The sequence below is a fragment of the Venturia canescens genome, chromosome 5 (genome assembly GCF_019457755.1).
Source record: "Venturia canescens isolate UGA chromosome 5, ASM1945775v1, whole genome shotgun sequence".
NCBI lineage: Eukaryota > Metazoa > Arthropoda > Insecta > Hymenoptera > Ichneumonidae > Venturia > Venturia canescens.
This window is the reverse complement of record NC_057425.1, coordinates 3208976-3220588: the sequence shown is the minus strand read 5'-3', so window position 1 is coordinate 3220588 and position 11613 is coordinate 3208976. Positions and strand designations below refer to the sequence as shown.

Genomic DNA, 11613 nt, shown 5'->3' with positions numbered 1-11613 from the left:
TTATCGGAGAAAATTAAACACGATGACACGATTGAACGCGTCGTCTGCTTGAGATCAGCTGACGCTTCGAGGATCAGCTGTGCAAGCCGGACGGTGGTGCCCTCACGAGTAACCGAAGTAACTATATTCGTCTAAAGCATTTTGTCAAACATAGAAACGATTACCATGCCCAAAATGGACGAAAGCGTCGTAAAATCAGTGCACGCTTGATATCTTTTTATTCACAAAATTGTTGTACAATCTTAACGAGGATATGAGCGTACCCTCATTAATTCGTAGTGTTAATAATTTTGGTTCATCGGAAAATACAGACCGCAGTCCGCGAGGTGGCGATATAGTGAAACTTCCGGCTAAAGAGAACACACCGATAAGCTCTGTTCGTCGAGCAGGATATTCCTAAATGCGTGTCCCAGTACGGTCTTCACTAATGTGTATTCCTCGATGTACTCGTTAAAACGACGAAACCACATATCAAACAAATACGAAACAGCGACTGTGAAAAACTACATAATAAATTTCGTGTCCCCCCTTCTTTCGTTCAACCAAATAAGTGCATCGTTCGACCAGAAATATTAAATCCTTAAGCGTCTGTTTTTTGTTTCTTTTTTTTTATAATTATTGCCTTAGAAAAGGGGATTGCGAGTGTGTTAAATAAATTCGTAGATCGAGTCCCGACACGATGAGCATTGAGTGTGTTATCTGCTGCGAACATTTACAATCCTCCGAAACTATACATCACACACCATGCGGGCATGTTTTTCATCAAATCTGTCTGTCCAAATGGTTCGAAAGGTAAGGAAAAAGTCAAATTTTTATGTTACTATGTTCTGTTTTCTCCTTTTCCAAGGAAAAAAAGAGTGAAGGGAGAAACAGGAAAGGATATTCGTTAGGTCTTTGTATTGAAATTCTCTTTCAAGTAACGAATAAGCTATGCGAATAGGAGAGAGGAATAAAAAGAGGAAGAGAGAGAGAGAGAGTTAGTCGGAGGGGAAAGCGAGAGAGAGAGAAAAAGAGAGATGCTTCTAAGCTACAAGTGCTTTCGAGTGATTGTCACAAAGAATACATCGTTTCCTGATTGGTCAAGCTCTGTTTTAACACATTCTCAGACCCATAATTCTACATTGTACACAATTCCTTATTACGAATTACGAGCAGATCACATATTTTTACTGTAAAGACGGAAGCTTGGAGAAACGTATCAAAACTCGATATTATCATCATAATCCCATGAAAGCAATGACTTATTACGCATCCTCGAGTTGAAAATATGAGCGATGAACATATTTTTTTGCTAAGATACAAATATCCAACGAAAGTTTCACATCATGCTGGTCAAGTGTTGTCGGGAGGAAACAAAATTTTTTTTTTCCGTGGTCAATTTTTCAAATTGTTTTAATATTTCTGAACGTTCGATGTTCAACTTCACCAATTGATATTCAGCTTCATTGAAAGTAAAAGGAGGTTCCTTGCAATGTAATGATGCAAACCTCGACACTGTTCTTGGTTTTGTTATAATTTTTTGAAGAAGCTTTCACTCGGCAAAAAAATTTGTTTTCATCATGTTCATTACAATAAAGATTGATAAACATATATCATCACGTCGATCGGGAATTTTTTTTGAGATAATGTAGCATCACCTGTTTCTCGTTTTATCCGTGAGGAGCAACAGAAAATATCGAAATGTCAGAAAGATTAACGAATTTTAGCGATAGAAGAATAATATCCTGACGGATTTCCATTCCGTGAAAGCTTATCTCAATATAACCTATATTTAGCTATGACTAATACATAATTCGTACCAATCACATGACTAATATTTGTTGCAATCTTCATTTTTTGAGTCTTGTTGAACTTCTTGAAGTGTTTTTCAATTTGAATCAATTTTAATTATGAAAAATCACTTGATAACGAATATTGTCTAATGAATATTCAATTTTTTCTTGACAATCTAATTGGAGAATAAATTTTCTTTCCATTCATTGGTAAAAGATGAATTATTTGAGCGCTCGATCAATAATAATCTTTTCATTACCATATTTGCCACCTAACAGTCGATGAACGAAAAGTACTTTTACTGTTGATGTGTTTTTAGATTTTATAATTATTTTTTATACCTCAAAAAAATATAATCGGTACATTTCTTGTAAGTACATTACATTTGGAACAAGAAATGAAAAAGTATTCTAAAGGTTTCGTTGATCTTGGATTCATTGCAACATGGCAGGAATTTAAAAAAATGTTTATTTCAACAAACAGATCCAAAACCTGTCCGGAGTGTCGTCAAAAAGTAGTAGAAAGCAAAGTCAGCAAGATTTATCTACATTATGCCAGCAACGACAGTATCCTGGAGATTACATCTTCGCTGCAGGCTGAAATAGCCGGTCTCAACCATGAGCTCCTTATCAAAGAAATTGAAATTATTGAAAGCAATTCAAACAACACAAAATTGTCGACTTTGCTCAAATCAAAGGAAAGCGAATTAAGGAGACTCGAAGCTGATCTTTGGATCGCAAGAGAACACAACAGCCTATGGAAAAATCATGCGCAAGTGGAAATGGCAGAGCATAATGTTGCAAAAAAAGAAGTATCTCGACTGACAAAAGAATTGAATGACATGAAGAGGTGATTAAAATTGAATCTTTTCCTTCATTATCCATATTAAATAATAATTTCATTATCCATAGAGCAAAGTTTTTCATTCTGTACAGATGATCTGTACAATTTGATTTTGTAAAAACGAGTAAATAATTCTCATTCAATTTTCTTTTCAGCTCTCAAACTGTAGCTGAAGAATGTTGGAACAAAATTTCAAACATGTTTCGTGGCATAGGAGATCACGAAACGATTTTGAAAATGATAGCCGACTCGCAGAGGTATAACAAAATAAAACAATTCACTTGAGAGCGTTACTGATGCATCTATGAATCAGGATGCATCTTGGAATCCTATCCTTTTATCCTAGTATGTATTTATAATTCATCAATGTCTTATTCTTCAGCGAGTTGATGAGCAATACCACCAGTCGCTATGATTTTGAACGATCTGTTGAGAGACTTGAAGAAGAAATCGAAATTGAACTCGATTCAGCGAATCGTATTCTTTCAACAGAACAACTATCGAGGAAACGGTTAGTTCTACCTATACTTGTTTCAGCAAGGTTCATAAACACTGCTCGATGTGTATGTATGATGTTAATGAAAATCTGTATAATTTCAGCCAACTGGAGCAAGATTTAGCGTGTAGCGAAATTGAGAAAATAGCTCTCCGACAACGAATAAAAGAGCTGGAAGAAAAAGTCGAAGAATCAGTTGAAATAACGGATGAGCGATTGGCAGATCGGAACGAGCCACTGAGGAAAAAGTTAAAAGTGAGTGCCGTGTCGTTCGACGTTATAGATCTTACCAAAGAGCCAGTAGATGCGCTCGTAGATCTTACGGAAGATGATGACGTCATAATTTAGCCCCGTACAAATATAACTGGCATATGAAAGAAAGGAAAAAAATCGTCGAGACTAAAATCTCCACGTTCGATGAATATCCGCACGATAATTCATCTCCGATGCGTCGTTTGGATCGCTGTGTTGTGTGTGTGCCAATATCGGATGTTCCATTGTGAGCTGCGTAATTTCCAACCCAATTTTTCCACTTACCTCACTCAATGCACAAAAAAATCCTGCATTTCTATCGTAGCCGAATTCAAAGCATCGTGAGAAAAGAAACAAACAATTTTCGCTCAAAATCGGGTACAGCCACCGAAACAGACATTAAGAAAGACTACAGCTTTTTTTATTTGAATTATTTCAATGTACATTGAAATAGTGGAAAAAAAACGAATGGAAAACTTATTTGTAGTCAAAGTATTGGTCTCAACGACCTGAATTATGTTTCACACAACAAATATATAGAGCAGCTGTCCATCAGTGCACTCTGGTGAAAAACCCTATTTACAAACGTTTTTGCGAGTAAGGTTTATATTTATATTTACCCCATAAACTTCATGCGTGGTTTTTCGAATAAGTTCTCCAATCCATCGCGTCGATATTGGCAGGCAATGGGATTATCGAGAATTCAGTATACCGACGATCATTTCATCAGACCTATGTATAATTGTGCATTATTCGTTTGCTCATTTTTCATTATTTTTTACCCTAGAGTTGTATCTTTATCGGGGGTGGGGGCCAAAAGTTAGAACGACAAAATAGCGAACAAGGCATTCTGTATATCTATATATGCATATATATCGGGCAAAATTTGTTTTTTTTTCAATTCTACGAGGACTCATTTTTTGTTCGCTATAATTTTCTCATAATTTTCAAGTGACTGTCTAAATAGTTACAGCACAATTTATAAGTGGACAAAAAACATTTTGTGTCAAGTTTTAAAGTAATCCCGAACTGAATGTTGAATTTACAGAAGGATAGTTCACTTTTTTTTACCACTTCGATTCAAACATGGTCAAACTCTGGTATGGAATGGTACAATGACCTGCTGAGAATTCTCTCAGATATAAAGTATTCGCATATTCTTTCTTAGGTTCCATAATTCATGTTTAACGTTATAGGGAACGTTTAATTCATTCGTTTAATTCATATTTAATTCATATAGGAAACGTTTAATTCATATTTAACGTTTCATTATGACTTTAGGAAAATAAATTTCCTACACGTCCTTGATGCCGATGGGACAATCTTCGAAAAACTTTGAAAGACATTCGCGTACATCGTATCGAAAAACAATAATTATTTACTCCTGGCACGTGACATGATATTACTTGAGCTCGAGGGAATCACAAAGTCACACCAACATCCTCGGGCTAATAATACGTTTAAGAATGCGCTAAATTAAGAACTAGATTTAGAGAGAATTAAAGGCACGGGACCTCGAAACAGTACCTGTGAATGCAATAAGGACAAATTGATAGAGAAACAACAACAACAAAAAGAAAAGTAAACACAAAATGCTACTCTCCATTTCCAAACATTTTTATCGATGACCAGAGTAACCGACGTTTATATATTATAGTTGAGTCTGAGTGCATCACAAGTGAAAAACAAATGGGCACAATTATTAAACGTGGTTTGATTCATCAACTATTTGGAGTGACCTACACCTTTTTTATTTCGCTACCTTTATTCGATATCGTTTTACTATTCAAAAATCGACGGATCGTTGGTTTTACAAAATTCATTCAAATTTATAGGCATTATACGAATAATTTTGACCAAAAAATGCTCAAAGTGATGAGAACCTCGTTCGTAAGTGAAGATTCTCTAAATTATCTCCTACGTGTAATAAATCTTGATTCTTATGATCCGGGAACAATAATTTTCGAAAATGATGACTGTTTTTTACCGACTGAGCGTATTTATAAAAATAAAATTTTCTCTCGCTTGCGTCGATAAAATAGCGGAATGGAAAAAAAAATCGGGTGTACTTTCGAAAAGCCCATAGCCCGGATCGATCTGAAATTTGGTATACTCATGTATTTCGACGCGCTGATTACAAATATGATCTTCAAAATACCCGCAAATTGAATTTTCAAGTTCAAATCCAGTATGGGCTTTTCGGAAGTTTATCCCAAAAATCAAAAGTAAATATGCATAGCAAAATGCTAATTCCATATGGGCCCCGTTTTCAAATGGTGATTTCAAAAATATGAAGAAAATCACGTTGGAATTACGCTCCGTTCTTATTGTAGAGGCTCGTGCCAGGCGTCTGGATGACGTTCAGGCAAGCCTATACATATAAATTAAGTTGTAGAACGTCGAGGAGTTTCTCGGATAAGGAAGGAATGGTTAGGTCGATAAAGCAGACCCCTATGCAGTGCGTAGTTCTGGAAAATATTGGGATCGTTGCGATTCATCTCCGGCACGGTAAAAATTCGTTGTCATCGAGGATGTCATCTTAAGGAAGTTGAAGCGATATATATAGGACATCATACAAAAAATACATTAGATTTTATTATTCCAAATTAATGAATTGAAAATTTACGTGAATCTTCTTGAACAGCGCTTAATTGTGTGTGAAAAATTTGGAGAGGTTTCACCGCCTGGTAATCGAGATATTCATTGTCGAAAATGACAAGGTTAAACATGGGCTCTTATGGAAGCTTTCAAAAAATTGCTAACTTCAACAATAAATATCTCAATTTCACGACGGTGAATCATCGGCATATCCCGTCAGAAGTTTAATACTGTGCAAATAATGATGTAACTGTGTATTAATAATGTGCAAAGTTGGAAAATAGTTTTAACATAAGATACGCTTCAACCTCCTTAAGTATGGTGAAGGAGTTAAGTGTTTTCTATGACTGAGTTCAATAATCGTAGGGTTCTGATCCGGAAGCCAATAGTAGATTCGAGGTTTCACTCGGTGGAAATCGATAAAATCGATTTCGGAGATGTCAGTGCCAAACTTGAATCGATTTCTGTTGCGTGTGTAGTTAAATTCTAATATCGAGATCCTTTTGTCTGCTTTGTTGCGAGTCCAGTGGTACATAAGGGGGATATTATCGGCATTTTTAATGATGCCGAGTTGTTCTAGGCAAAGGAAGTCTTGCGAGGGGATATATCCCGAGTAGGTTTCGCGTGTGATGGTGTTGTTAAGTTTTGGAATGTTTTTGAAATAGTTCCGGGTCAGATGAATCAGGAAGTTGTCAATTCTTGGGATATTGGCATATGCGTATAGTGTTTTGTTGCTATAGTTAGTCTTTCGAAATTTGAATGCGCGGAACGGTATAGGCTCAGGCAAGCTCTCAGACATTTCCTTTCGAAAAGTCTGATGTTTTCCATTGTTATGGCGTTTAGATTTCACCACGTTGGTACTGCATATAGAGAATGATTTTGGTGCGAGGGGTTAGATGACTATTGTGTAGAAAATGTTGTGATTCGCTTTTAGCGCCTTATCAATTTGGATTTTCGGGTGTAGGTTGCCTCTAAGCAAGTAGTCCAGGTTGACTCCAAGATACTTTATATTGTTTTTATGGGGGGGATAGCGATTATTGTGTTGGATCCGGGGATTGTTGTGTTTATTGAGAATGTACTGGCGCTAGTTCTTTTTGTTCTGGCGAGATTACGGAGGGGTTTTCGGGACAGGATCGTTTCACATTTTTGGGGGTTGACTCGGAGGTTCCAGCTCATGTAATAATTGATGACTTTTTGTTGACGAGGTTTTCGAGATTTGTTTGGATTGTGATTGGGCCGGTATCGGCTACGTAAATGATTAGGTCATCAGCAAAGGCTAGAGTATGTGTTGTTATTATCGTTTAGATCAAACGAGTTGAGCAGGTCGCTGGTAAATATATTGAAAAGAATCAGGGCGTTAACCGTGCCTTGTTGGAGCCCCTATCGTACCGTGCCCTAGACGCGCTGAGGATGTTGAGGCGTAGCGGCATATCGTGTTATATTAAAATTCATCGTGTAGTGGTGATGTTGAGAAGCTTCGAAATTCACATTATTGTAGCGATCCTTTGCCTCAAGAAGCCGCGAGGCGGCGCCCCGAGCGGGGAAAAAGTGGTTGCCAACAAAAAAATAAACGTTGGGGATAAAAGAACGAAGCGAACAGCTAGAGCTGTGGCTAAGAAAATAAAAGGTAACGGATCTAATGGCCGTTTTCTCCGACGCGGTTCAAACTCAGTTCAATTTTTTTCATATAGTTTCGAGATAGGATGAACCGAGTTTAAACATAGATTAACGTTGGAGAAAACGGGCATAAGGCTGTTTCATTAAAAAACCCTATATTATTACGGTAAGTGGCGCCACTAAGTAACCATTTTGCAAACTGAAAGCGTATCTCTGCAGCAAATTAGATTTTCCAATAGATATTCATTCAAATAAGAAATATCTTTTGCGTTGTTTCGATTACGTACTCATTTTTTCTTTGAAGTTCTTTGAAGAATGCTTAAAGTCTACATCTTTTTAATCGTTAACAATACGTCAAAAGACATATTTACATCTCTATTATCAAGAGACTCGGTAGAGTCTCGGGACAAGTACATTGTTATAAATATTTCTACCAAAATTGAGTTGACTTTTCAAAACGAGTTTTTACATTTAGTGGAGTTGTTACGCGGTGGTATTTGATCATGGTAGAACTTTACGGGAGTTGATTTTACAGGTATAAATGAACTTCGGTAGAAATGTTCCTGGTAGAGATGCAAATGTGCTCCGCAGTACCATTTATCGGTAAAAATGTTTCTGAATTTTTTAACTGGATAAAACGCCACTATGCGGCTTAACCAAACAATTTAAATTTAATTCTAGAACCCGCGCCTAGATGTCGACTCGGAAGTTTTGTTCCTTGAAAAAATTGATATATTAGGAAAGAAAATTCATTCTGTAAAAGAAAAAAGTAGATTCCAAATATTTTTGAGAGAAACTTCATCTTGAGAAATGAATGAGTTTCTTTCGTGTACATACACTACATTTTTATTCTTATAAAGGATTGAGGCTTATAAGTGTTTAGCGTTTTTACATGATCGCATGCCTCGGTAGCGCAGTAGGCAGCGCGTAAGTCTCATAATCTTAAGGTCGTGAGTTCGATCCTCACCCGGGGCATTATTTTTGATTTTGCATGCTTTGAAATTTCCCATTTTCTTGAGAATAACATTTATTTAAACAAATTTTCACGAATAATCTTCCATCTCGGATAGCCAGGAAGAGCCTCATTTTTTGACCTTCAAACTGCAGAATGAGAACTGTTCACAAACCACACGCGAACACAATCAATTGAAAATACGTTCTCACATTTAATCCGTAAATATTGTATTGTATTTTGTATTTCCATTTACAACGTCATGCGCTTTTTACACCGCCCAACTTACATAACACTCAGTATCTTAATATAAGTATATCACATACCAGCACTCATTTACATTATTTTCCTTATACCTTGTACACTCATCCTTCCATACTCGCTCTCCTATTTCTACATCCTTCCCCTTGCCTCTTGCCCCGCATCTCGTTTTTAATCCTACTAACCGCTTTCAAGTATTGATACAGATCTGTTCTCATTTGTCCTTTCAGTGTTTCCACCGTTCATAAGCACAACTCGTTCCCTATCTTTCGTCCTCCCCATTCCTCAACTTTTCTGGCCCATTCTTTCTTGACTTTCTGTCTAACTTTCCTACACATCCACACGTGAGGTAAGCTATCCTCCTCTTCCTCGCCCATATCACCCATATCCTTACTTTCCCCTACTTTTTCCACATTTCATTTCCTTCTTCCCTATTTTCCTTACCCTTCTTTTCTACCAAATCATTCAATAACTTTTCAAATTTTTCGGCTCTGTCCTTTTTCCACCGTAATTTTTTGGTTTCCTCCTCTCGTGCTCCGTCCCCTCTGCTTCCCCTTCCCCCAGATCATTCGATTCTCATTTTTATTTCAAAGGTTACTGGTAAATGATCGCATTCCATTCTCTTCCCCACTTTTACGTTCACGACCGCATCATTTTCCTCGTCCTCCATTTTTATCACATAGTCTAGTCCCGACTGCTCCCCCTTAGCCATTCAGGAAGAGAAGAAGAAGAAGAAGACTGCTCTCCCTTCCTCCCACATACGTCCTTCCTCTCTCGTTTCTGATCTACCATCTCTAACCTTTTTCCTGGTCCCTTCTTCCTCTTCGCTGTTTTGTTGCTGCTTCTGTTCCCTTAAACATGTTCCACTTTTCCTATTTGGCTTTGCTCGCATTTCCTCCTCTCCGGACAGCCCAAACACAAGTACACTCTCTGGTTTCCCGTCGATTTTTCAGTTCGATGTTCTCTTCCTTCAACCCCTCCACTTTTATTTTCCATTCCTCCAATGTTTCATTAATTTCTTTCATTCTGTCTTCTAATTCTCTTTTTTTCCTCCTTCCATACTACTTTCTTTCGGTACATCCGCATTTTCCACGGCTCCGTCTCCGCCAGCAGTTCCCGTACTATCCGACTCATATCTTCACATCAGCACGGCATTTCTTTCTTAATTTTCCCGGTTTCTTCGATTATTCCTCCTAATCTTAAGATGATGGATCAGTCGGTAATCACACCTCGAATTTTTGAAATTGAAACTCTTTGACATCGTTCGTCCGATTAAAATAGTAAAAATGTCATCGCACGCAGCACGATCGCAAAAATCCGATGACATTTTTATTTTTGCGATCAGACGAACGATGTGGAAAAATGTCCTCTTCAAAATTTGCAGCTATCTCTCTCGCACTCACGGTTGTGATTACCGACTGATCTATCATCTTAAGAGCATGGATCAGTCGACGAACCTCACTTGAAATTTTCGAAATCGAAATTCTTTGACACAGTTTGATCGATTAAAAAAAGGCTCTGTCAGCCTACGCAGAACGATGGCAAAAATCTACTGACAGAGCCTTTTTTTAATCGGTCAAACTGTCTCAAAGAATTTCCATTTCGAAATTTGCAGCTATCTCTCTCGCACTCACGGTTGTGATAACCGACTGATCCATCATCTTAACTCCGTCGCCCTCAAAACTTCCTCCATCCCTTTTAAAAATACCTTATTTCCATTGCCATCCCCGTTCTCCTCCTCTGCGTGCCTCTTCGATGTTTCCTTTCCTTCCTCCCCTCTTGTTCCGTCCCGATCCGTTTCCCTCTCCTCGAGGTTTCCATCCTCTTCCTCCGATGTCACAATGACACTCATCTCGTGTATGTTTCTCGGTTTCCTTTTTTGTTCTTCCTTTCCGCCTCTCGTATCAAAAAGTTTTCTAACTCGAACTTTCCATCATTCCCCTCTTTTTCTCTTCTCTTCTAAATATTCGGTTTGTTCCCGGTTCCTTGTTTCTTGTTTCATTACCTCCAGTGCTGCCCCCTGCGATCTTTTCCGCGCACTCCTTTCCCCTTGCTCCGCCTGTTTCTTGGCGCTGCTCGTAACGGTCGACGCCACGTTCACGCTTCCTAACCTCACTTCTGCTTCGCCATTCCTAATGCCAAATTTCACTCCTGGTAATTGACCTCATGTATCGCCCACACTTCCACTTGCTTTCCACACCCAGCTCTTTCTTTTTGTTCACTTTCCCTTTATTTTTTCGCACTAAATCCCCTATTTTGTCCCTCGTAAAGACCCGCGCATCCGAGCTTCGTCTTACCACAACGAACCGGAAACCGGAACCCCCCTTTTTAGTCCGTAAATATTTATCGTCCAAAATGAAAAGCCCCCAGAATAACAAATCGATTCCTGTCGCAACTTCAAAATTCGGGCACTTTCAAACCTCCACTTTACATTATTCTCGCATCAGAATAATCAAAAGGGTGAGATTTTTAAAAAATTTTCATTCCTTTTCAGTGATTTTTTTTTTTTTATTCCGTTTTTTCTTTTCATAAAAATTTTCAAATTAATAAAGGAATCGCAACGATTTTTTAAAAGTTTGTGAATGCGTTTGACACTTTCAACCAAAACTTTCAAAGAGCACAAGATTCTTCATCCCCGCAAAAATCGATTGAAGCCGAAAAGATCGATTTCTTGATTCCCCGAATGAGAATTCCTTGACGAGAATTCTTGGTCGTATTCAAAGTCGTTGTGCTCAGACGTCGTCATTCAAGATCGTTACTCCGGTGCTGTGCTGAAAGACTGCTCCGATTTCAAGGTTCAAACTCGCCGTCGAGCGCCAAG

At 38.0% G+C, this 11613-nt stretch overlaps 1 protein-coding gene and 1 non-coding gene across 3 annotated transcripts; both read left to right on the top strand.

Annotated features, from left to right (window-relative positions):
- The first annotated feature begins 153 nt into the window (after nt 1–153).
- LOC122411156 (E3 ubiquitin-protein ligase TRAIP-like) lies at nt 154–5092 on the top strand. Of its 2 annotated transcripts, none has more exons than XM_043419730.1 (5): nt 154–792; nt 2257–2622; nt 2772–2873; nt 2999–3127; nt 3217–5092. In XM_043419730.1, the coding sequence occupies exons 1-5, from the start codon at nt 680–682 to the stop codon at nt 3458–3460; spliced, it is 954 nt and encodes a 317-aa protein (XP_043275665.1). In that variant the 5' UTR covers nt 154–679; the 3' UTR covers nt 3461–5092. The 2 variants fall into 2 exon arrangements, with proteins under 2 accessions (XP_043275665.1, XP_043275666.1); XM_043419731.1 differs by lacking the exon at nt 154–792 and adding an exon at nt 1932–2065.
- A 3389-nt stretch (nt 5093–8481) lies between these two features.
- TRNAM-CAU (transfer RNA methionine (anticodon CAU)) lies at nt 8482–8554 on the top strand. The gene has a single exon. It is a non-coding gene; the product is annotated as a tRNA-Met (tRNA).
- The last annotated feature ends 3059 nt before the right edge of the window (nt 8555–11613 follow it).

Excerpts from the sequence above, each read along its gene's own strand:
- LOC122411156 (XM_043419730.1), top strand. The coding sequence starts at position 680 with ATGAGCATTGAGTGTGTTATCTGCTGCGAACATTTACAATCCTCCGAA. Across the intron at positions 2,623-2,771 it reads GAATTGAATGACATGAAGAG|CTCTCAAACTGTAGCTGAAG; the intron begins GTGATTAAAATT and ends TTTTCTTTTCAG. Across the intron at positions 3,128-3,216 it reads GAACAACTATCGAGGAAACG|CCAACTGGAGCAAGATTTAG; the intron begins GTTAGTTCTACC and ends GTATAATTTCAG.